The sequence below is a fragment of the Quercus suber genome, unplaced genomic scaffold (genome assembly GCF_002906115.3).
Source record: "Quercus suber isolate HL8 unplaced genomic scaffold, Cork oak 2.0 scaffold_987, whole genome shotgun sequence".
In the NCBI taxonomy this organism is placed as follows: Eukaryota; Viridiplantae; Streptophyta; class Magnoliopsida; order Fagales; family Fagaceae; genus Quercus; species Quercus suber.
In genome coordinates, this window is record NW_027070402.1 from 57078 (window position 1) to 84312 (window position 27235).

At 33.2% G+C, this 27235-nt stretch overlaps 1 protein-coding gene and 1 pseudogene across 1 annotated transcript; one reads left to right on the forward strand and one right to left on the reverse strand.

The window, feature by feature from the left end:
* Positions 1-5381: 5381 nt before the first annotated feature.
* LOC111990905 (uncharacterized) lies at positions 5382-6699 on the forward strand. The gene is made up of 2 exons (XM_024022674.1): positions 5382-5954; positions 6310-6699. Exons 1-2 carry the CDS (start codon positions 5382-5384, stop codon positions 6697-6699), a joined length of 963 nt encoding a protein of 320 aa, XP_023878442.1.
* Positions 6700-13538: 6839 nt separating this feature from the next.
* Positions 13539-16386, reverse strand: LOC111990862 (probable polyamine transporter At3g13620; annotated as a pseudogene).
* Between the last annotated feature and the right edge of the window lie 10849 nt (positions 16387-27235).

Genomic DNA, 27235 nt, shown 5'->3' on the forward strand with positions numbered 1-27235 from the left:
TAGGCCAATGTAGAAAAGAAAAGAAAAAAAAAGAGTGTGAACAAAAGAACATGGTGAAGGTGTAATTGTCCATGGGCATTTTTGTTCAAAAATAATGCACAATTTCTCCTTTCAATTTTCTCTCCATTTGGAGAGAACTTTTTGGCGGGTCCGGGGAGAAAACACCTGGACCCACCATTTATTTTTATTCCTCCCAATTCAAACAAACACACTTCAAAAATGTTTTTCTTTCCATTTCTTTCTAAAGTTTTCCATCCACTCTATTTCACCTTCAAACACACACCCTTAAACAATTGAACCTAAGAATTCTTCCTTTGGCAATTATTGGCAAAACCAAGATTACCAAAATAATAATAATAATAATAATAATAATAATAATAATAAAATATGACTCAAGATTACAAAATGATTAATTGGTCAATTAAAATATAAACTTATCAAACTCAAATAGTCCCCAGAAGCCAAATATTGAATTAAGATAACTGAGTTGATAAGTTCTACATACATGTCTTTTCTAAAACACAAAACAAACACATAATGCACGCAAATCATATGGAAATTATGACCATTAATAGTCAACTACAACTCAAGACATGCTCACAAAAAACAAAGAACACTTATAAATCATTTAGTATAGCAATGTCTAACTATATCTTTGGTTAGTTACTAACTAACCAAAGATATCAATTAAAGATGTAAGGGCCTTTCAAAAAAACAAAAAAAAATTTTAAGATGTAAGTGTAAATTACATAGTTAGTCTTCATCCTTTACACCAAATATCAATTTGGTCCCTAACCTTTAATTGTATCAATTTAATCCTTTACTTTTCAGTGTCGTGTTAATTCGGTCATTGCCGTTATCTTTTAGATCAAAAAAAAAAAAAAAAATCTTTTAGATGAAAAAATTCGATGTGATAAACGAAATAATAATTAATAAAAAAATTTCCTACACATCATTGCTAACTGTGCAACCACATAAGATTTTATTTGTTTTTTTTTTTTTTTTTGAAAAAAAAAAACCCAAAATTTATTTTCCCATAGAGTTGTATTAATCTTCCTAAAACTTTCAGAATTTTCCAAAATCCCTAAAAACCCAGCCCAATAACACACTGATTTTTATTTTTATTTTTTATTTTTTGAGAAACCGAAATAAGCCAATATGACAACGGCGACAAAGAGGAAAAGGATCTAGAGTAAAGGAGAGCCTCTGGTGATGTGGTTGATTGTCGTTTTGATGAACTAATTGTCTTTTAGAGAAATGATTTCGACAAGAGGTTGATAGGGAGAATAAGGAAGATTGAGAGGAAAGCAATGGATGATAGGATGGTGAAACTTCCTCTGATCAAGAGGAACTGAGAGGCTTTGGAGCTGCAGTGGCAAGCGTTCTCGTGACATGCGGCGCACTGGATAGCAAGGAATTCGGTGACGAGAGCAGTGGGGTTAGGGATTCAACGATGGTCACTACGGAGCTTGATGGAGAGGAGGATGATGCTGCAGCAGATGGAATTGATGGCAGATATGTTGGGCTGGGTTTTTAGCCTTTTAGGCATTTTAGAAAATTTTAGGAGGTGTAATCTAATTTTATTTAAAAAAAAAAAAAAAGACAAAGAACATCATTATTATTACATAAAAATTAATTGGTTACTTCATGTAAATAACTAAAACCACAGTACTAGACGGTCACTCATTGCCATAGATAATTCAACAAGGTGCAATACAAGAAACATACTCTTCATTCTGGGTTTAAGTTTGGGCGCTTCCTTTTGAGATGATGGATGAAGAAGTGGGAAAGTAGCTCAGAAATAGTTTGGGGAAGTTTATAGAATATGATAAAAGGATTAGGCAAGCTGAACAAACGAAGTTTATGAGGATTAGAGTCGATCTACCTCTGGAAAAACCTCTTAGACGTGAGGGGAAGATAACTAACACGAAAGAAGGAAAATTTTGGGTAACTTTCAAATATGAAAGGCCCCCAAATTTTTGCTACCTGGGTGGCAAAATGGGGCATGATGACAAGCATTGCCTAGAAAATTCAGATTGGCGCAACGCCCCTAGGCAATATGGAGATTGGTTAAGAGCTAATGGGAAAGTGGGTTCTGAGAAGTCATGGTCTACTAGCAGTGGGGGTAGAGATGAAGTTGGTGATGTCAGAGATGAAGAAAATGTCCTGACAACGGCAAGAAATCCGTGTGCGTCGGTGACAGTAGACGGTGAGGGAAGTTCTGGCAATAGTGAGAAGCAAGCACAAAGCGACAAGGGAAGCATGATGGGATGGGAGGTTATAGGTTTTCCAAGGTGTCAATTAGTGGAGAAACCAATAGATGGAACAACTCCATTCAAATTCAAATGGGAAACAATTCAGGGTAGACAACAACTGCATGTGCAAGCTTGGATAACTCCCTAAATGGGCCCGTTGATGATGTAAATAAGAACAAGGGACCTGATAATGCTTTATCTTTTGTGGGCTAGTACGTACACGTTGAAAGGAGATGATGGAGGTTTCTAGCCCAATAAAACCAAAAGTAGGCCCAACAAACATCAGGATAATCTTTGATGACAAATTAAGCCCAACGGGAGAAGGAAATGGCAAGGCAAAACGCCAATTGATAAAGATAGCAAGAGAAAAAGGTAAAAATGAAAGCCCAACTCTTGAAGTCCAAGCTCAAATTCTGGGGGCTAAAAGGTTGGGAAAATTAATCTTAACAAAAGAAGAAGCTCCAACATGGAAAAACATTGCTCAAAAGCTATCAAACTCAAAACGAGATGGAAATTAAAACGGCGGTGGCTGCTAGGCAGCATCGCCGAGAGCCATGAATCCCATAAGTTGGAATAGCCGGGGATTGGGGAATCCCCGATCAGTTAGGGAGCTGCATGATCTTGTGCAGCGTTGGAACTCCAAAATTGTCTTCCTTATGGAGACAAAATTAAGGAAGAATCGTATGGAAAGAATAAAGAATAGAATTGGGTTTGCAAATGGTTTGATAGTTCCCAGTGTTGGCAAAAGCGAGGGAATTGCTCTTATCTGGGCAAGGGAAATTAATTTGGAGGTTAAAAGCTACACAAGATTCCACATTAATGCAATAATCTCGGAGCCCAACAGTGATTACAAAAGGAGATTTATTGGCTTCTATGGCCATCCAGATACACATAAGAGGTATGAATCTTGGCACTTCCTTGCTTTCCTTAATAATCAATTTCAACTACCTTGGCTTTGCTTAGGTGATTTTAATGAAATTCTCTCAATGGATTAGAAATTTGGGGAAGCTATACACACCCAGCAACAGATGGATGGATTTAGGGAAATAGTAAATTACTGTAGTTTCCATGATCTGGGATATTATGGTTCGGACTACATATGGAGTAACATGCAAGGGGGAGAAAGTAGAATTTGCCTCAAATTAGATAGGGCTTTGGCTACCTCTAAGTGGTCAGCCCGATTTAGAGAGATGAAAGTTTACCATTTAGTGGATTCAACCTCAGACCACTGTGCATTACTAGTTACGGACCCTAGGACTAGACACCAAACAAAGGTTAGGCGCTTCCACTTTGAAGCTTAGTGGACTAAAAGAGAGGATTATAAGGCCATTGTTGAGGCCACTTGGGGTTCTGAAGCGGACCTTAGCACTTCGAAAGGCATATTGAAAAATCTCAAAAGCTGTGCTATTGAACTTTCTAAATGGAGTTCTGTGGTATACGGGCAAATTCCAAAGAAAATTTAGGATAAGAGGAATACGTTGAATACCCTAGCCCTTTGGGAAAAGGATGAGGATTTAAGTTTGGAGATCAACAGGCTAAGGGGAGAGATTAATGACCTACTGGATGATGAAGAAATTTATTGGTGGCAAAGGGCAAAAGCCCACTAACTTAAAGAGGGTGACAGAAACACTAAGTTTTTCCATGCGCAAGCATCAGAAAGGAGAAATCAGAATACTATATTAGGTATTTGGGACGACCAAGGAAGGTGGTGCGAAGACAACGAAAGCATTGCCCAAGCTGCCATATCTTATTTTGAGAACATATACAGCTCTTCTCACCCAAGCCATATTGAGAAAGTAATTGAAGCAATCCCTTCTAAGGTGACAGATGACATGAATGAAAGTCTAACACGAGAATTCAGCAGGGAGGAAGTGGTAGCTACACTAAAACGAATCCACCCTACCAAAACTCCAGAACCAGATGGTATGTCTGCTATCTTTTTCCAGAAATATTGGAGTATTGTTGGTAACAATGTTACTAATATGGTCCTAAATGTCCTCAACCATAACATACCCATACCAGGGCTCAACAAAACCAATATCACCCTAATTTCAAAAATAAATAACCTCAAAAGAATGATTGATTTTCGCCCCATCAACCTATGTAATGTTGTTTATAAGCTCATCTCTAAAACTCTTGCCAACCGTCTAAAAGCTCTCCTACCTCACATTATATCAGAGAATCAAAGTGCCTTCACCTTTGACATACTCATCATGGATAACGTGCTTGTGGTTTTTGAGTTGATGCATTATCTAGATCACAAAACATCAGGGAATAAGGGTTATATAGTTGTCAAGTTAGACATGAGTAAGGTGTTTGATAGGGTTGAATGAGGTTTTATCTCCAAGGTAATGGAAAAAATGGGGTTTTGTAACAGTTGGATCAACTTAGTCATGCAATGCATCACCTTGATAACATACTCAATCCCTATTAATGGTGTTGCCTACGGAAACATCTCTCCTATGAGAGGCCTATGTCAAGGCGACCTGCTCTCCGCAAGTCTTTTTCTGCTCTGTGCTGATGGCCTTTCATCTCTCATCCACTAGGCAGCCAAAAACCAACTCATCACAGGCATTTCCATTTGTAGGGGTGGTCCAAAGGTGACCCACCTTTTCTTTGCCGATGACATCATCCTTTTTTGTAAAGCAACCTTGGAAGAATGCCACAAATTAAAATCAATCTTGATGGAGTATGAAGTAGCTTCAGGTTAGAAAGTTAATATAGACAAATCCTCCATATTTTTAGCCCCAATACAGCCCAAGAAACTAGGGATGAAATTTTTAATATATTGGGCCCTATGCAAAATTCGAGGCATACTAAATATCTTGGCCTCCCATCTCTTATTGGTAGGTCAAAGAATCAAGTCTTTGCAATTCTAAAGGAGAGGGTCGGACAAAAATTAGCCGGTTGGAAATTCTCATCAAAGCAGTGGCACAAGCAATTCCAACATATACCATGAGTTGCTTCCAACTCCCTCAAGGTCTATGTAATAATATAGAAAGAATGATGAAAAACTTTTGGTGGGGCCAAAGGCAGTAGGAAACAAAGATCAGCTTGAATAGATTGTGCATTCCAAAGGCCAAAGGTGGTTTAGGGTTTAGAAATTTGCAAGCATTCAATCAAGTAATGCTGGCTAAGCAAGCTTGGAGGATCCTTACTAACTCGAGCTCTCTGGTGGTCCGTGTGCTCAAAGCCAGGTACTTCCCCACTGGTAACTTACTAAATGCTAAGCTTGGTTCTTCCCTTTCTTATTCTTGGAGAAGCATCCACAGTAACTTAGAAATCATTAGATGTGGAACACGGTGGATAGTAGGAAATGGGAAACAAATCCATATATGGGAGGATAGATGGCTCCCAACTCCTTCCACCTACAAGGCCATCTCCCCCCAGAATCATAATACTGAATTCCCTATGGTCTCCTCCCTCGTTGATCTTGATACTAAATGGTGGAAAACAGATGTCCTTCGTTCTACTTTTCTTCCCTTTGAGGTTGAGATCATCCTGAAGATTCCACTAAGTCACAACCTGCCTGAGGACAAGCTTATCTGGGTTGGGAATAAGAAAGGTGAATTTGCAGTGAAAAGTGCCTATCACATAGCCCACAACCTGATTGAATCAAATGAGGAGGGTGAAAGTTCCTTTGGGGACCCTTGTAGAATGCTTTGGAGGAATCTATGGCATTTAAACCTTCCTGCAAAAGTAAAAATCTTTACTTGGAGGGCTTGTGTCAACGGGCTCCCTACCTTTGAGAACATGAGCAAAAAAAGGGATTATTAGCAACAATGTTTGTCCCATATGTGGCTTGGGAATTGAGGACATCACTCACACTCTCCTCCATTGTGAAGCTGCCTCCCTTGTTTGGAGTCATTGGGTTGATCATTCTAGACCTCCCCGATGTCTCAAGTGGTCCTACCTAGACACAGCTTTGCATCTAATCCAATCTAATGCCTCACATGTCCTAGACTTATTTTTTGTGTTATCTTGGGTTATCTAGTCTAAAAGAAATAAATTGGTGCATAATGGTTCTCCCCTTTCCCCATCTCGGGTTTGGCAGTTAGCAATTTGCACCTTGGAGGATTTCAGAAAGGCCACTTCTTTGGACCTCCTCCCTCCTAGACAATCTGCAACCAGATGGATGACTCCTCCCCAGGGAGTTTTCAAAATCAACGTTGATGGGGCAACCTCAGATCAGGGAAGGAATTCTAGCATTGGAGTGATTATTAGGGACTGCAATGGCCAAGTTGTGGTAGCCTTCAGTAAATATTCGCATGGTAGATTTGTTGCAGATCAAGTGGAAGCCCTGGTTATGGAGCAAGGCATTTTACTTGCTCAGGAATTGCAACTGTCTTGTGTCATTTTGGAGAGCGATGCCCTTGCTGTGATTCAAGCCATTAATGACAATACCACAGGAAGCGATTTGGGACACATTCTGCAGGGAGTTTAGCTTGTGTGTGAGAGTTTTGAAAGCTGCACTTTTAAATGCCTGAATAGAGATCTTAATGTTGTAGTGCATGTGCTTGCTCAGCTTGTGCATAGGAATGAATCTTCTTGCATGTTGTGTCTATGTTGGTCCAAAAGGATTTATTATATTTGGTTTAGCTTCCTGCTGTATTTGTCTCTTGTTGTACTCCTTCTTTATGGTTTAATGATATAAATCTTCCACTTCAAAAAAAAAAAAAAAAAAAAAAAATACAGGAAACATAGTTAGAAATGGTTCCATAGTAAGTCCAAGGGCAGCATAGAATCCTCAGATAAAACCACATGTGTCCCACAATAAGCCATCTCTTCCATTTTACTTAGGATTCTACTCCTACTGTGAGACCCTCCTCCACAATATATATGCTGTATTTGTTCCATATTTTTCATTTGTACGTACGTACGTACCTAAGTGTAATTGAATTTGGATTTAGTTAGATAGTAACACTTTGTTTGGTTGTAATAGGGGAAGGGAAGAGAAAGGGAAGGGAAAGAGAAAAGAAAGGGAAGGGGAAATTAGTTTCTTTAGATGTGTTTGGATACAAGAAAGAAAGGAAAAAATTTCCTATATAGAATTTGTTTGGTTTACATAGGGAAGGGAAAGGATGTATGTGTATTTTTACATTTATGCCCTTATTTGAATTTCCTATATAGAGTAGTGTCTGAATTTTGAAATTTATTTCTAAAAAGGTTAAGAGCCCATTTGGTAGAGTAGTTTGAGTAATATTGTTTGTATTTTTTTGAAATACGTGTGGGTGAAAAAGTATGTAGAAATGTATGTAATGTTGTTTAAAAACTGAAAACATATTGCTAAAATGCTCTACCAAACAGGCTCTAAGGGTCTTTCAATAAATTCATTCACTTTATTTTAAAATCAACCCACTATCATTTCAGCTATCTCTCCTCGTTCGGCCATTTTGGGAGGACACAAAAATGTGGGTGCCAAAGAAAATCAATCACTGTCATTCTGTTAAGATTGTGTTAATGTTGTGCTCGTTTTTTCTCTCTCGGTTGTTTACCTATTTTTGATATTCCAAAAAAAAAAAAATAAGATTAAGAGTTGTACTATTAAGACACAAATCTGTGGGCAGACTGAAGTTTTTCTTGTTAGAGATACTGTTTAACTAATTTCATGCCACAAATTTTGATACCACTACTAGCTGTAGCCAATTTGTGATTAATCATTAATCACAACAGTTCACAGCAGTTGGCAAATCATGTAGTGCTAGCCAGAAGAAATTTACATGTAGATAGGATCATTTGAAGCAAATTTTAAAGTATTCTTCGTAGAATGTTCCATACTGTATCTATTCAGCCGAATACATTTTACAAGTAGCTGAAACATTATATCTCAACGGTAGAACTAATTAATTTTCCTGTGTGATAATTTGTTGTTGGGATAATGATGGATAGCCACCCACAGTAATTGACCAGCTTCACTAAGGCAGTTGTAATCTTTAGCAAAATTTGACAAGGTATTAATAGGATTAGTAATAATAAGACGCATCAGTACTCATGAAGTAGCATATAGTAATAGTATGTCATCAGATTGAAGAGATACCCCAATTTCATTGCTTTCGCTTGTGCTTCATTGTTTTGAGGCTGAGTTGTGCTTAGCTGGAGATGAATGGGTGCTTGAAAGCTATATCCATTGCTGACAGTGTGTGGAGCATTTGTAGTTTTGTTTGCTTCATTTACTTCTTTTTCTCTGTAAATCTGAGAGCCAAAGCTTCTGTTCAGCCTTTGTTGGAGAAAAATCTATTTACTTTCAAGATGATTACCATTACTTTATTGCTTCTTAATTGCGTATATGCATATAAAAGGGGGGAGAGACAGAGAGAGATTACAATTGAATTTATCTTTATATAATATATTCACAGGTTTCTTTCAAATACCTTCTTTTTCAACTCCTCATTCATTTCCAGTGTGTTTTTCAAATTTTGTAGATCTTTGATGTTCGCAAGTTCATGTCCCAATAATTGCCTGCATCATCCATCACGCATTCAATTAATTGCGTCTTTCAAGTGGACTGACATAATTTGGCAGAATGACCTCTGCAAATATGCCTTATGAGAACTAAAAAGGATATTGGTTTTTAGCTGGACTGAAGTATCAGAAGCCACTTTTAGCCTTGTAAGCTACAAAATTGTTACATGAGTTGAGCTCTTTCTACAATCCAAATTACTCAAGTTCTCACTCTAACTGTAACTTTTATTATGTCAAGTTTTTGGTGATTCAAGGTTCAGATATTAGGCCTTGTAATATAAGTTTGCAGGCACATAAAAACATGCCCATGACAGATACAGTACTTAACTAATCTGTATGATAATATTTGACCATAATCACATGTTTAGAATGAGTTAAGAGTGAAGTTGAAGGAATTCGCCAAAGTTAATGTCGGGTTGAGATAGTAAAAGGCAAGGCATAGTGTCGATTGTCCTTATTTTTGGATATACTAATTTGTAAGCTTACAGTAAAATTTATGGTATTCTTAGCATCACTAATAAATTAAAAAAAAAAAAAGTACATAACCATTAATATATATATATATATATATATAAATTAATTTTATAAAATTTGGGCCTTTCATAATGGGGGATGAAACCTTTTTCCTTACAGGTAATTTCTTTTTTCTTTTTTTGTGATGGGGCCTTAAGCCTGGGCCTAAGCTGCCTAGGCCTTGGGCCGGCCCTGCTAGAACCATACATGTTGAAACTATTGTCGAAATACAACCACACATTGTCTGTGTTCTACAAGTAAGAGGGTAAATTTTATGAGTTTTAGATTAATTTTTCTGACTACCCATTGTTAGAAAAATAATCTCTCTCTCACGATTTCCAACTTTCATTATCATACATCATCGACCTGTTTCCATCATTCTACCTGGGTTCATAGCCAATACACATAGCCTTACCAAAAACCATTTTCATTCTGCTCATCTAAACACAAATTACCACGGTAGGTTATTTCAACCAGTGGACCGGACATTTAACTTCTTCACAGTCAAGTGTACAGAGAGTGAGGTATGAATCTCCTCAATGATCCATAGTCTCCTCTGTAATCTCATGGTATTCCTCTTGTTCCTCTATGTTTTCCCTTTAAAATTATGTGTGAGAATCAATAAAATGTTGTTTTTCTGTTTTTTGGTATTCTGTCCAAAGGGGTATACGCTTAATAAAACTAGTATATAACCTCATGTATATGCAGAGGTATAATTAAAAATAATCACAATTATACTGTTTATATTATACATTTTTTAAAGAAAATTTTCTAATTATACATGGCATTAACTTACACTTTCTTTAAACTATATATATGTATAGAATATGATTTAGAATTTAATCGGTTTTAGACTTTTAGGTTTTTACACCAAATAATTCACTTACTACCAAAATTAAAAACCTAGATGGACATGTGGCAAAAAATTAGACTCCATTTGAAATTCAATTTAAAATCTAATTGGATTTGAACACTTTGATTTTTACACTCAATAATTCACTTAACACAAAATTAAAAATTAAATGGGACACATAACGCAAAATTGAGAATTCAATTAAAATCTAATTGGATCTTTTCTAAGCTTTGACAATTAATATATACTAGCATATTATTCATGCAAACGCATGAATGCATTTAAAATTAAGCATAATTTTTATTATAAAAATATAAATAATTAGTCAAATTATTAAAAAAAAAAATAGCATGTAACACGTGTATACGTATAGATACATTTAAAATTAAACAAAATTTTTATCATAAAAATATAAATAATTAATCAAATTACTTTTAAAAAATAGTAAAAGTAATTAGTCATATATTATAATTTTTACCTAAATTTAATACTACTTAGAATCATTTTTTTTCTTCTAATTTTTAATAAGATAAAACGTATGGTGATCTTTGTTGTTTGGTGATTTTTATTGAGTATATGTGATTTTTTTTTTTAGTTTATTTATATTAAATTCTTAGTAATTTGCACTCATTAACTTACTTGACACANAATAACTATTCCTCTTTAAAAGGTGGTATTAGTTATTCCTTAGTAAGTGCAATAATTTTTATACTTAATATATTTCCAAATAATTTAAATTTTCATATACATCTAACAATTATAAAAATAAAAAAATCATAAAAAATAGCACATATCTCTCTTAAATTTAAAAATAACAATTTTTAAGGAGATATAATTGTATGAGTAAGATATTTCCTAAAATAAATATTTTAGTTTCATTCTAATGTTATAAGTACAACCAAACTAATGAATATGTTTAGTTATTACATTACAACACATTTTATTACTAGTATATAAGATTACAATTCCTATTTTAATCCTCATTCAGTGTCCAAACATACCTAAGGCTTAAGTTGAATGCAGAAGCTACCAACTTATTTATGTTTTGGCAATGAACTTTGAGAAAGTAACTTGTGCTTAATTATTGAAGAAATTTTAATCTTGTTTTGGCATTAAACGTTTTATTCTTCAAATTAAACGTCTAAAAGTAAATTGGCTTTAATCTTGAAAGAATTTTATCTCATTAAAACTTTCCTTGTTAAGTAAGTTAATTCTAAGGTAAATTGCAAAACACACCCCTAAAGTTTGGGAGTATTTTGATTTTATACCTAAGTTTCAGAAATTAAATTTTACACCCTAAAGTTACATTCCGTTTGCATTAACAGCCTTCCTGTTAATTTTTGCTAACATGTCTATTAAGTGCCAGTAAACTTATGAAGTCTACTAATGATCAATTGAAACATGACACATGGACTTACCTATTTCGTTTATTCCATCTCAAATAATAACCTAAAACACTTAAAATAATTAAAATTCAACATTACATAACTTTAAACAAAAAATAAAACAATTCAAACATCAAATCAACCTAGTACAATCTCAATTAATACACATAGCACGATCAAATCCATCAAAGAACCTATTTTGATTTTTTTTTTCCCTGCATTCTTGTTCATTACATCTATTTCATTTTAATTCAATTTTCGTGGGTTCAATTTTCTGCATTTCAATCTTATGGTTGTGTTTTATGGTTTGAATCTGCTGTGGTAATTTGTTTGTTGCTGGATGGAATTTTATTTTTTATTTTTCTGGTTTGTTCATTGTGTTCATTATTTTTTTTTATTTTTCTGGGTGTTCATCAGTGTTCGTCATTTTTATTGTCTTGGTTTGTTTATCCTTTTAGGTAAATAAGCTTACATGGCACTAAGCAAACATGTCATGTTTAAATTGGACCATTAGTACACTTTACAAGTTTATGTGGCACTTAACAAAAATGTCAGCAAAAACTAACGGCAGGGGCTATTAATGCAACAAAACGTAACTTCAAGGTGTAAAATTCATTTTTTGAAACGTTAGGATGTAAAATTCAATTTCATTATGGTGTTTGTGGGTGTTTGAAATTAGAATTCAATTTTGAGCCATATGTCTAAATTTATGGAGGCTCCACCATAATTATCCAATTAAGTTTGTGTTATGTGTCTACTTATATTTTTTATTTTTTATGTTATGTGAGCTAATAAATACAAATACTAAGAATCTGATATTAATAACTATAAAATTAAAATTATAAAAAAAAACAAAAAACTAGTCACATATTTATTTGGAAATATATTAAGTATAAAAATTATTGCACTTACTAAGGAATAACTAATACCACCTTTTAAAGAGGAATAGTTATTCCTCATTTTGAAGAATAACTATTCATAAGGAATGACTATTCCTTGTAATAAAAATATAACCAAACTAAAGAATAACTAAACCATAGGAATAATAATTACATTATAACATCTATTACAGTCTACCAAACATACCCTTAGTTATTTCTCCAAAAAAAAAAAAAAAAAAACTTGAGCCTTAGTTTTAAATAAGCCAAGCCTGAGCTTTGGTTTTAGGCTCGATTAATAAACAAGCTGAGCCCAAGCAACAAAATTTGACATGCATGAACATGCAAGGTTTCAAGGAAATATCTATCAGTGGGTGACAGTGAGAAGCTAGTAAGGGAATACTTGCATCTGCATCAATGTGCCCAACCATTTTTAGGATTGTCTTCAGCTTGAGCCAAACTTGAATATTTGATTTTTATTGACAAGCTAAGCCCAAACATGCACTACTTAGCAAAGCTTGACTCGTTTATAGCCCTATGTCTCAAATAAATATGGAATCCTTATGTCCATAATTTTAGACACATTATCACTTTTTTTTTTTAGCATGTCCACATTGATTTAATACATAAAATAGATGATGTGTACAGACCATATACAATAACAAGTGTGCAATAAGGAAGAAAGACCATATGGCAAGGCTTTAAATTTTAAATAACGTGGTACCGGATACATTCTAACCATTTCAAATGCAGCTATCCCTCCATTATGGAGTCAATATTCAGCCTTCTTGTTCCAATATCCAGACTGACTTGGCAAATTAACTAATTCAGAACATCAGCCGCATTTGTAAATCTTTCTAAATTCTCTCTATAATAAACTCCTGATATTAACTTCTTTGTATGCAGTATCAAGTTTTGAATTCTGCACTGTTATACTATGATCACTGGAGGCATACGACATATCTTGTAGTTCTGGACTAAATTTTGCATCAAAGGAAAGCACTTTTCAATGATAGATATCACATGTTCTTTATGTGACAGTATAAATTCCTGAATAAAATATAAGGCTATTGAAGTTTTAAAACCCACTACATCCACATCATAAGCTCAATGAGCCCCACCTGATTAATCAAAAGTATAACTTCACAAAATGTCCTCTGTAAATTGAATTGTTTTATAATTGTTACCCATATGGAAACTAAAAAGAAAATCAAAGTATCCATTTCTTTTGCAAACAGTGTTTACAAAACTTTCGTAGCCAAAATTAAAAAAGATACAATATATTAAGATCCTCACAGCCAGTAATTATCAGCCTATTCTAAATCCTGATCTTCCAACTTTTCTCTAGCATTGTTGAACTCAAGCCACATTTCGGACTTGCAAAAATTCATCAAGAAGTACCATGCAATCCCAACCAGTGTAAGCAGAGCAGCTACCAAAAAGATAGTTTTTGTAGCCACTTCCATTACACAGAGCAAAAACCTAGATGGAATCAAGCACAAAATCCCCAGCCAAGGTAACCCCATGGGAACTACAAAGGGCCTCTTCACTGTGGGTAACTTCCTCCTCAACCAAAGAAAAGATGCAAATTCCAATGGCATCCCTAAAATATACAAGAAATTCACTGAAGATATTATGTCTACAAAACTCATGTAAGCAACTGCAAGTGTAATCAATGTTGAGGGCAAAATTCCCACCCAAGGTGTATTAAACCAAGTGGATCTTACCCCAAAAATTTGTGGTAAAAATCCTAAATTTGACATTCCTAGAAGTTGGTATGCACAACTGCTCAATTAGGCTTCATATAGTCCAATTACTGATAAAACTGCACCAGTTTCAATCCAAACTTTCAACCACTTCCCAGCAATGATTTCAGCAGCATCAGCAAAATACCCATCAACCTAATCTTCTTGATCTACAGGTATAGCCCCAATTGCAGCCAAGAGAGGAATCAAGTAAGCCAAACAAGTAAGCAACCCAGCAGAAAACAATGCTTTTGGGAATGTTTTCTGGGGTTGTTCCACTTCACCAGCTAAGTACTAGCATTGTCCCAAAAATTAGAGAATTCTTTTACAATCATTCACGACTTCTTCAACGTTCTCATTTGCTGACAGAAGAATGCATTTTTTCAAGCTGCCTTATCTTGCCACGCAACACTTCTTTGGTAAAATTTGCATCCGACACAAACAACATTGCTCTACATATGAGTAATCCTCTCAAGCTTTAAAAGGGTTGTAAACAAAAACACAAATATGCAGTTCCAAACTTTTGCTTTTGGTGGGAAATTGAACCTGTAGCCTCTTCTTAACCAAAAAAAAAAAAAATCCCTTTGTGTGCATAAATGGTAGGCACGGATCCAAGTTGAAAAAATTTGTACCAGGAAATTCAATCATCATCCAAACAATAAGGGTATGTTTGGTAACTGCTTTTTCTTTTTATTTTCTGTTCCCAAAAACAATTTTCGATTTTTGAGACTAAAAAACTTGTTTGGCAACAAAAAATGGACAAAAAATAAAATATGTTCTCAAAACTCAATTTGTGAAGGAAACTAAAAATATGTAAAAGACTGTTTTCAATTTTTAATTTTCAAAGGTTAATGAAAGCACACATTTAATATAATAAATCTATCTCATTTAATGAGTTAGCATTAGAGTTCAAATCTTAGTAACAACATATTTTATTATTTTTTTTTTCAAAAAACTATCTTTTTAATTCAACTAACCAAACATGTTTTTGATTTCAAAAATACAAGAAAATTGTTTTTTCTTTATATTTCCAAAAAAAAGTTTTTAGAAGTAGAAAATAAAAACTGTTACTAAACATACTCTAAGCTTTTTAATAACATAATAGAAAGGACTACCACCTTCAAAAACAAGAAAAAAAGAAAAAAAGATATCCAGTGAGGTTTATAATCCAATAATATTACTATATATGGTTCAAAAAATTGAGAAACACAAAATCCTAGCTACAAACAAGGAGAACAATGAAGCTCATCAACCAAAAAGACAAAGAAAAAGAGCCTCAACATTTGAATAGTAGCTTTGATACATCTCAATAAGGATTTGGTAACATTTAAAAATAAAATAAGTGTTACTAATTTCAATCAAAGTTTATCAGATTGTATATTTGTATTTGTATCCAACATTTTAAAGGAAAAATTCTTGACTTCATATTCAGATTATCCTTTTATGTTTGGATACGGTAGTTGTAATGTTAGGAATCAGAGGTATCCATTGCCAAGGACTAAAACCAAAATCAAAATCTCTATGGGTTTCACATTATACATTTGCAGATTTGCTAAAGGATATTTTAAGGGGCAAATTTCACATGGGTTACAATTGGGGGGAAATCGAAGAAAATGGTTTCATTTTCAATTTGAATATGCAGAATAGGAGATTTCAGTTCAGATTTCACAACTTGCCCAATGTGAGTGCTCTAGATGAAAGAAAATCTCTTAAATAGGCCAAACATAAATCCTAGAGAAAAAAATGGTTAAACCCACAATTCAAAAGCACAAACCTAAATTTAGGAAAAAAATGATGAAAAGTGATTACCTGAGAGTTGGGCCGGGACAGACATGGTGAAGATCGGCGAAGAGGAGCAGAGTGTTTTTTTTTTTTTGGGTGAGAAGGAAGAGCAAAGTTGAAAGAACGAGAGAGAAAGAAAGGATTTTTTTTTTTTTAATATATTTTTTTATTTACTTAGACCATTCACAGCTGAATCCTGCATCTTATCTTTTTTTTTTTATCATCTCAAAAAGTCATTTTATTAATTATACAATACAATTTAAACCCACCATTCAAAAGCACAAACCTAAATTTAGGAAAAAAATGATGAAAAGTGATTACCTGAGAGTTGGGCCGGGACAGACATGGTGAAGATCGGCGAAGAGGAGCAGAGTGTTTTTTATTTTTTTTTTAGAGTGAGAAGGAAGAGCAAAGTTGAAAGAACGAGAGAGAAAGAAAGGGTTTTTTTTTTTTTTTTTTAATATTTTTTTATTTACTTAGAGCATTCATAGCTGGATCCTACCGTCTTATCTTATTTTATCATTTCAAAAAGTCATTTTATCAATTATACAATATAATTTTACAATTCTCCAATATCCCAACTTTTATTTCTCAATCCTACTCATTAAAATAATATTTTTACGCAATAAAATAATATAACTCATAAGTTACAACTACCATTATTCAATACAACACATTATTTATTCTTTCTTTCTCTTTTCTTCTGTTCAAGAACCACAATCACCACCACTGCTGCACACCACCACCACCACCGGCAACCTATAAACTACCGTCAACACCCAAAAAAAAAAAAAAAAAAAAACCAGAGAAAAGACCAGAGCCACGCTGTTGCACGTACTGCCCTCCGACCATCAACACAACCACCACCACCCTACAAAAATCTCTTTCTCTTCTCTCTTCACCGTGAACAAACCCAGATCAGGACCTCTTCTGCCCAGCAACAATCACTTACCCAGTCCTCTGCCCAGCAACAATCACTCACAACACAGACCCAAATCACTGCTACACCACCAGCCACCCCACCAATCACAACAACAATCCCAAAAAAAAATTGAAGAAAAACCCACCATCAACAATCCATGCCGATCTTTAAAGTGATCGGATTTGCCACTGCTGCCGAACCCCAACAAACCACCAGTCACCACCACCACACCACACGCCCACGGGAAAAATCCATTAAATTATAAACCAACAAACCCATTAAATCAGAAAATCAATAAACCATTATTTTGGCACCCATGCGATCAAAATCTGATCTCCCAGAACCCACGCAATCAAAACCCCATTGGAACGAAACCCACGCAATCTCCTTCCATCGATCAAAACCCCATCTGAACCCACCCAAAATCAAAACCCACCTTGCCAAACCGATCTCCACGCTTGACTCGGTCACCATGTCAACACACCAAATGCCGATCTCCACTGCGCTGACCTCCAGCCACCACGTCTATCTCAGCCGCGCCACTAGCCTTGCCACCAGGCCGATATAGAAATCCGATCCGGCGTGAGCTCCGATCTGGCTTGGTAATTCGGCGTGAGCTCCGATCTAGCACAGACAACTAAGAGAAGCTTGACAATGGCGAGAGAGAGAGGGGATGAGAAAGAGAGAAGGAAGAGAGAGAAAAGAAAGAGAAAAAATGAGAGAGGAGAGAGAAATTTGCCAGGTAAAAAGCATTAAAAAATTATTATTTTTATACCATTCAGCTATAGTACCATCTTACATTTGAGATGGTACTGTAGCTAAATCTCAAATTTTTTTAGCATATGCGATATGTCCTTCCCATTGTGGAGCAGCTTTGGGGCTTAAATGCCAAATGTTACTAACATTTGGCAAGCTTATGGAGTTTTTAGAGACCTGTACTTATTTACTTGTTTGCATAAAACTATCCAGGAAGCTAACGATGAAGTGAGAATGATAATGCGATGGAGTTGAGTTTTGAATTAACTTTTGGACTTGATTAATTTGGAATGATTCCTTTGAATTATAAGCTTTTTGAGGCAAGAAAAAAAAAAGAGCAAAAAAAAATTTAAATTTATGAAGCAAAGCTTGTTTTAGTTGTTGTTGTTGTTGTTTTTTTTTTTTTTTTTTTTTTTTTTTTCTTTGCTCGAGGACTAGCAAAGTTTAAGTTTGGGGGAATTTGATAAGTGTAATTTTTACATGATTTTTATTATCCTCTTATTTATTAAAATTGTTAGTTTTCCNGGTCTGCAAAGGTTGCATCCCACACCTGGAAATGAATAAACTGTATATAACCATAGAACAATAACGAGAAGAATAATAAGAAGAAACAACAAAGCACAAGGATGATCTCCATTGGCAACGGCGCCGTTGGAGAGTGGTAGAGTTTCTGTGGCCATAATTATAATTTAATTAACACAATTTCCTTCCTCTCCTCGCTTCACTTCAGATCAAAGAAGTGTAGAAGATGAATTTGAAGAAAGAGATCAAATTTTCATTTTCTGGGGAAAATCTTTGAACCCATTTTCTTGAATTGCATTTGTATGTTTTTGTTATAAGGAAAAGGAAAACCACTTTCTTCAGGAAAAATTCTTGCGTTTGAAGATGGCTCTGTGAAAGTGAGAGAATTTTTTGAGAGAGAAAAGTGAAGGAAAGTGTAGAAAGGGTGAGGGAAAGTGAGAGAGAAAGAGAAATTTGAAAAGACAATGAGTTTTATAGTTACTAGTCGATAGCGTCTTGGCACAGTTACACATGCGAGTTTCTTTGATGTAAACCAAAATGACGTCTCAAACGAAAAGCTTAATTACTAGCCGTTACTGACTTTTCTTTCTAAAACAAAATTTTCAAATTTTTTTGGTTTATAAAATAAGAAATGACATTTTCACAATATTTTCACAATAAATTTTAAGTGCTACGTTGTTACTAGTTGTTATTATTGGGGCAAAAAAGTAATCTTAGTATTAGTTTTAAATTTGAACTAATAACAATTAATCGAGTCAAAATTTTCTGTCTCACTTTTTTGCTTCACTCTATACTCCACCAATAAAAACTTGACACTTGTTCTCCTAATTAATTAAATACTATCATTATTGACTTATTAATACTACCATTATTAATTAATAGTAATATTTAATTAATTAGGTGAATACGTGATAAGTTTTTATTGGTGGAGTATAGAGTGGAGTAGGAAAAGTGGGACAGAAGATTTGGACTCCAATTAATCACCTGTGATTTGTTATAAAAATATTGTAGACGTAGCATCTCTCTTATAAGATTTGTCAAATATAGTTTATCAAATTTTCTACAGTGCTTTCAATTACCAATTGATAAAAGAACCGTTTTCAAAAATTTCTCTCTTAAAATTTCCCCAACATTTAAAGATGTTTTTTTTTGAGAAGATTTAAAGATTATTTTTGGTAAGTAATGAAAATATTTCATTAAATAATTTCTTTTTTATGTTTTGAAAATTAAAAAAAACTAGACCCACCAACCAACCTACATTTTGGGATCACTTTCAAATTAGTCCTTACTTTTTTCTAGTAATTAATTTGAACTTCATTATTTTTAATTTGATGACAAGTTAGTCCCTACTCCTTGGTGTCAAACTCATTTGCTGAAAATACTTATGTGACAAATGGTGAGTGCCACTGGCATGCTTAAAACTTATATGACTAGTAAAAAAATAATAAAATTATTTTAATATACATTAAAAAATGCCATATTAGCATTTCAATTTTAAAAAAAAAAACAGAACTTAATGATTTATAATTCATTGGACAACATGAATATGGGTATTATAAGATCTTAATACTCTTTTTCAAGCTAATGCAAAACCAGCTTAAATTGAAGACGAAATTCATCTATCTTATTCAGTTTTTCTTCTTTGGTAATGTGAAAACTAAACCGAAATAAACTCTCAATTAAACTCCATTAGAGAGAGGGAGAGATTACTTTGTTTCCAAAAGGGTCACCTTCTATCCAGATTTCAAATATCCAAATAGAAAATTTTACCCCCATAAATGATTACACCTTAAAGAGTTCAAACTTATATTCCTTTTTCTTCGAGTTCAAGAACAATTACTTCATTGCTCAATTTCAAAGATATTCGTGAAATATTTTTCTTTAATTTAAATAGTTTTTAATAAATCTCATCAAGTGCTAGTTTCCTATAATCTTCCTCTCCTTTTCCTTCAGTTTCTAAACAAACAAACAAAGCAGGAAATAAATCACAAAGAAAAACTCCATGCTCCACTTAATTCAACACATATAAAACCTAAGTTCAACTATCATAAACCAAAATCCACTAAACATTAAGCAACCTTTGCTATCACAGATTCCAATATCCCATACAAATGAAATCACGCACCCAAAAAAAAAAAAAACTGTTGAGGATCGTTGTTGTCCTTGGAATCATCGTCATTAGCAACGCAGGAGGGGGCTTGGGAGGCGTTGGAGTTCTTCTTCTGCTTACGGCAGCGACGCCCTTGTTTTGGTACAAGGTTAGGGTTAGAAGGATGATCTCCATTGGCAACGGCGCCGTTGGAAAGTGGTAGAGTTTCTGCGGCCATAATTATAATTTAATTAACACAATTTCCTTCCTCTCCTCGCTTCACTTCAGATCAAAGAAGTGTAGAAGATGAATTTGAAGAAAGAGATCAAATTTTCATTTTCTGGGGAAAATCTTTGAACCCATTTTCTTGAATTGCATTTGTATGTTTTTGTTATAAGGAAAAGGAAAACCACTTTCTTCAGGAAAAATTCCTGCGTTTGAAGATGGCTCTGTGAAAGTGAGAGAATTTTTTGAGAGAGAAAAGTGAAGGAAAGTGTAGAAAGGGTGAGGGAAAGTGAGAGAGAGAGAGAAATTTGAAAAGACTAAGAGTTTTATAGTTACTAGTCGTTAGCGTCTTGGCACAGTTACACATGCGAGTTTCTTTGATGTAAACCAAAATGACGTCTCAAACGAAAAGCTTAATTACTAGCCGTTACTGACTTTTCTTTCTCAAACAAATAGTGATTTTCAAATTTTTTTGGTTTATAAAATAAGAAATGACATTTTCACAATATTTTCACAATAAATTCTAAGTGCTAGGTTGTTATTAGTTGTTATTATTGGGGCAAAAAAGTAATTTTAGTGTTAGTTTTAAATTTGAACTAATAACAATTAATCGAGTCAAAATCTTCTGTCTCACTTTTTTGCTCCACTCTATACTCCACCAATAAAAACTTGACACGTGTTTTCCTAATTAATTAAATACTATCATTATTGACTTATTAATACTACCATTATTAATTAATAGTAATATTTAATTAATTAGGTGAATACGTGATAATTTTTTATTGGTGGAGCAGGAAAAGTGGAACAGAAGATTTGGACTCCAATTAATCACCTGTGATTTGTTATAAAAATATTGTAGACGTAGCATCTCTTTTATAAAATTTGTCAAATATAGTTTATCAAATTTTCCACAGTGCTTTCAATTACCAATTGATAAAAGAACCGTTTTCAAAAATTTCTCTCTTAAAATTTCCCCAACATTTAAAGATGTTTTTTTTTTTTGAGAAGATTTAAAGATTATTTTTGGTAAGTAATGAAAATATTTCATTAAATAATTTCTTTTTTATGTTTTGAAAAATTAAAAAAACTAGACCCACCAACCAACCTACATTTTGGGATCACTTTCAAATTAGTCCTTACTTTTTTCTAGTAATTAATTTGAACTTCATTATTTTTAATTTGATGACAAGTTAGTCCCTACTCCTTGGTGTCAAACTCATTTGCTGAAAATACTTATGTGACAAATGGTGAGTGCCACTGGCATGCTTAAAACTTATATGACTAGTAAAAAAATAATAAAATTATTTTAATATACATTAAAAAATGCCATATTAGCATTTCAATTTTAAAAAAAAAAAATCCAAAAAAAAAAAATCAAATGAATAAGAAATTTTTAAAAAAATCCTATTTTCTTTTTCCTCACTTTCTTAACAAGCAAACATAGTAACAAACAAAAAGAAAATCTCCATCATTGTTTTCTCTAACACTCTTAGAAAAAAAACTACCTAAGTCTTTAATCTTTCCCTTTCTCTCACTCTCATTTCCGTTCATTGATGACAACATCATCAACATTCCTTCATTTCATGGTTTAGGAATATGTTAGTTCTCTCCTCCTTCTGTCTTAGAAGCATAAAAAGAAACCCTAATCTGGGCTCTAAATTTACTTTGTAATTTTCATTTCTGTTTACTTTATTGATTTGGGAATTATGTATGTTTTGGTTTATTGATTTCATTTGTTTGGTTTCTTAGAAAATTGAATTTGGTACAAAGATTTTGTTTGTTTCTAAATTAAAGAAGTTAGGTGAAGATAAAGAAATAGACAATTTTTTTGTTGTTATAGTGTTGTTTGGTAGTTTTGGTTCTTGGACTATGAAAAAAAAGAAAAGATTTTCTTTATTTATTTATTTTTGCTGTGTTTGGTTGCTAGAAAGTGAGAAAGTAAAATACAATATTTATTTTTTTATTTATTCTTGTTATTTGGATTTTTATTTAAATGTTGATGTGGCATTTCTTAATGTATACTACTTTTTATTTTATTTTATTTGTCACATAAGCTTCAAGTGTGTCAATGTTGCACATCATTTACCACATAGACATTTTCCGCAAATGAGTTGATTATAGGAACTAACTTGATAGCAAGTTAAAAATAATAAAGATCAAATTGACTGTTGGAAAAAATATGGACCAAATTGATGGTGACTCAAATTATAGGGACCAAAATGGTAATTTAGTCCTAATGCACTGCCTCTCTCTCACTTTCACATTTTCTCTCCACAACCCGGCCCACCATTAGCCCTTCTCCCACCCATCACTAGCTCTCCTTTCACCGTCACCACCCATCACCAGCTCCACGCCATCGGCGTCACCACCAATTCTCAAGTTCAATTTAGAGAATAAATTAAATATGAATGGGTGTAACTAAATCAATACACTAGCTAATAAGAACATGTCACATCAACTTTTTATTTAAAACTCATTATAAAATCAATATATCCTAATATACCTAATAACATCTCAAAAAAAAAAAAACATATTTCACGTTTTCAGACCAAATGTGAAAAAGAGTTCATAAAATCTCATCTCCCTCCTCAGCTCCTCCATCTCCCACCACATTGAAAATTATTTGGGAAATACCTTGCTTTAAAAACCTTATAGAATGGTATAAATGAGTCTCCGCCATCATCATTAAAAAATTCAGCAAGTAGATCTAAATAATCAAAGTGCCTGGCAATATTGAATCCACCCTTCTCTTTTGCCAGAGCTCAAATTCAAGATTCCTAGTACCAATCACTTGCTACCAATCATAATTAGATTGTTGGTATTGCTTGATTATAATACACCTCCACATAATTAACACATCTTAAGTGCAAAATTTTGACCATTTAAAGGAAAACATAAAAAATAAAGAAAATACCAAAGCTTAAAAATTCAGCCTAGGCCAAGCCTAGTGGCTCCACCAGATTTTTTAGGCTCTGATGGCTTTGATGGAAGCCTTTGCCAATATTTACTAAATTTTTATTTTGCTTTGTCTAATTTTTTATTGTTCCATTAGGTTTTAGAGGGTGTGATTGTGTGAGATTGGTTCTAATATTTTATTTACAGAAATCTGATGTGGCACAAAATTAGCTGAGAGGTAAAAGTAGCCTTTTACAATGCATCTTATCAACTTTGCACTCAATGTTCTATAGCTATTGTATAAGATCCTTTTGTTTTAGCCCCAATACCAATAATACAGTACTGAGTACAATTACTTTCAGCACCAGAAATTGGTCATCAAAGTATATTGGGGAAACTGCAGTTAACCTACCTGTGGTTTGACCCGTTTTAACAATGCCCACCCGTAATTTGAAATGTGTCACTTAACCCACCTGAGGTGGCTTCCGTTAGACCCCCATTACCCACCTCTCCCTTTTCACCATTAAAAATGGGGGTAAATGTGTCTTTTTCATTATATTTTATGTCTCTCTCCTCTTTTCTCTCATTCTTCTTCTTCTTCACATAAAACGTAGAAGAAAAATATCAAAAAGATAAAATTTGTTTCATCATTTGTTTCACCATGGAAACACCAATGTAGGATTCAAGAGCATCCCACCCACAGTTTTCAAGTGGGAAAGGCTCACCTCCGGTTCCGGTTTAAATATCTCTAGTTTTCTCCATTTTTAAGTAGATGGGTGACACATGGCAAGTATAACATCTGAAGGTCTTAAAAAAAACACGTCAACTAAAGTTTTTTTTTTTTTTTTTCCTTTCCAGTTTCCAACATCACGTTCTGCTCTTTCTCAAAAAAAAAAAAAAAAAAAAAACATCACGTTCTGCTCTCTCTCACTCTCTTCGTGTCCCCAATACACCACTAACAAAGCATTGGAATTTGTTGGAGATAAAGAGTCAAAAGTACAAAACAAACAGATCCGAGCGCCTCTGTGGTGGAGATCCATCGTAGCCATTACTGGCGAACGGCGCACTAAAGCGGCGGCTAAGGGCGATGACAAGTGGATCGGTGGTTAGAAAACTCGGGCGGCACATGGCGGCATGTGAAGCAAAATATGGGGACCGGATTCCTGGGTTTTGCATATCGAAGGTCGGTGAGGGGATCTATTGTGTTGGTTTTGTGAAGGGATTTATGAAAACTCAGATCTGAAGGGAGGCTCGGATTGCTCATGGTTTTGTACTTGTGACGGCTGTCGCTTTTGATGGTGGTGAGGCAGCGGTAGAGACTTGGCAGCGTTATACCCATGGCTTATTTACAGTATTAAGTACTTTAGAAAGTATCTTCTCTGTCGACTTAAATCCATCTTCACATTATGGGTTTGGGGATTTTTGGGGGTTCTAAGGTAGAGAAAGGGAGAGAGCTTGTTTCTTTTTTTTAGGGTTTTATTTGGGTTCTAATTTTGGCTTATGTAGTAAAGAGGAATTTTTAACGGAAAGGGAAGAGGTGGGTAACGGGGGTCTAACGGAGGCCACCTTAGGTGGGTTAAGTGACAAATTTCAAATCATGGGTGGGTATTGTTAAAACGGGCCAAACGACAGGTGGGTTAACTGCAGTTTCCCCAAGTATATTTTTGGTTAACATCTTTGATCTTTCACGAATTTTCCATAGATCACACATTTCGTCAATATAAGAAGACCATTATTTTTGCTATTAATAATAAATAAATGGTTTCATATACAAACATAATAATAATAATAATAATAATAATAATAATAATAAATTTCTATCAACAATTGCCATAATTATCTAATTTCATATTTATATGAAAAATAAAATAGAGAATAAAAAATAATATTTTAACCAATTTTTCATGCAATGTGTAGGTTATTAACTAGTATAATTGTATAAATATAAAATAAAAATAGTTGACATTGTGTTAACTTCTTCTAATGTTCCCACCAAATTTTTTAAAAGTTCACTTTTTTCACATCATTATTAAAATACATATTTTTTGTTTAGTCTTTAGGGTTTCAGGTATTACTAAATTAAATTAGTTTAAACAAATTAAACACCCTCTTTGGGGCTGAAAATGTTGTACTCCTTAGAAAAATGTAAAACATTCTTAGACTAAAGAGAACAAAAACCTCCAAAATTATGGGTTACAGGTATATATTATTAAATTAAATTAGTTTAAACAAGTTAAACACCCTCTTTTACTCCTTAGAAAAATGTAAAACATTCTTAGACTAAAGAGAACAGAAACCTCCAAAATTATAGGAAGATCTCCATAATATTCAAAATAATTAAAATACCTTCAAAAACTCTAAAATGCTATTGAAACAAATACTATTGAAACCTTTAAAGTGACAAAAATAACCCTCAATAATATCTAAAATGACTAAAATACTCTTAAAAACTCCAAACTCTCCTTGAAACCTTCAAACATCCAAAATATCCTTAAAACCTCTAAAATAACTATGATACCCTTGAAATCTTAACAATAACAAAAATATCATTGAAAACAATTAAAATGACCAAAATATCATTCAAACCTTTAAAATGGTATAAGTAACTAACTCTAAAATCTCAACAATAGACAAAATACTCTCAAACCTCTGAGTCTCTGACATAGCTGGAAAACAACTAAATCTACAAAATCACCAGAATAATTTTGAAACCTCTAAAATCATCAAAATCCCTTTTAAAACGCCAATAATTGAAGTATCCCTTAAAACCATCTACACAAGAAAAATACTCTCAAAACGATTGAAATGTCGAAAATATGAAACTTCCAAAATAATGATGATCAAAATTTCAGGTTTTACTTACAAATTTTTAAAATTCCCAAACAAACAACTTTTAAGTGTTTTTTTTTTTCCGTTGAGGTTTTAGGTGTTTGTGATTATTCATGTGAATGTCTAAGTTTAGTTGATTTTTTTTACTCGTTTTAGTTGCTTTCTTCACTCTTATTTTGATTATTCTTATTGCATAATTTTTATAATTTTATTTTGACTGTTCTTATTTTTTTAGGTTGATTTTAGATGTTCTATATTAATATTAGAAAATGATTAATTAAGATTTTTATTTAAAATAAGTGTGCGTGTGGAAAATTTATGATTCTTGGTATCTGAATAATATTTTTCATAGTACTTTTTAGTTTTAAGGACAGAGCCAAACACCAAAAAGCAAATAGTTTTGCTCTAGAAATATTTTAGACAAAATCATTTTGTACTCCCCGAAACGAAACGTAAGTGTAAATTATCTAAATATAGAGGCTACAATCTTACTCAATATTTTTTTTATTGGATATGAATTTTGGAAAATCCACATTGAATTATATTTTCTTCTTATATTCTCCATACTTGCAAAATTTCTTAAAAATTAAAGATCAATAGCTATGTCATTAATAAATTGTTTAAATTGCAAGTTTTTGTAGTTTAAAATTATGTATAAAATATAAGCTTATAGATCATATAATAAATAATATTTGATTGCAGTGGCGGCTCAAAAAATATTTTTTAGGGGAGTCATTTAAATTGGTGTTGAAGAGGTTGACAAGGACATTTTTGTAAATAATTTTAATTTATTTATTTCATCTTGATCATTATGATCATAATAAGATGATATATTTCATAACCTATGATCTAAAGGAATATTTTTTAAAGTCAACACGAGTTCTTTTTGATAATAAATCTTAGGTAGGAGATAAATCTTGCTGTATATGTGATATCCTTATCAAAAATTTATTCATTGTATTAGCAAGAGAATTAAAGATAAACTATAAGTTCATTGGGCACATCTTTCCTTGGTATAATGAAGATATTAATTATTATTGCTAAGTTTAAATCTTAGAAATTATCTATTCTCTCTTACTATAATAAAGTTATTAACTATTGTTGTCAAGTGAATTTTAAATATT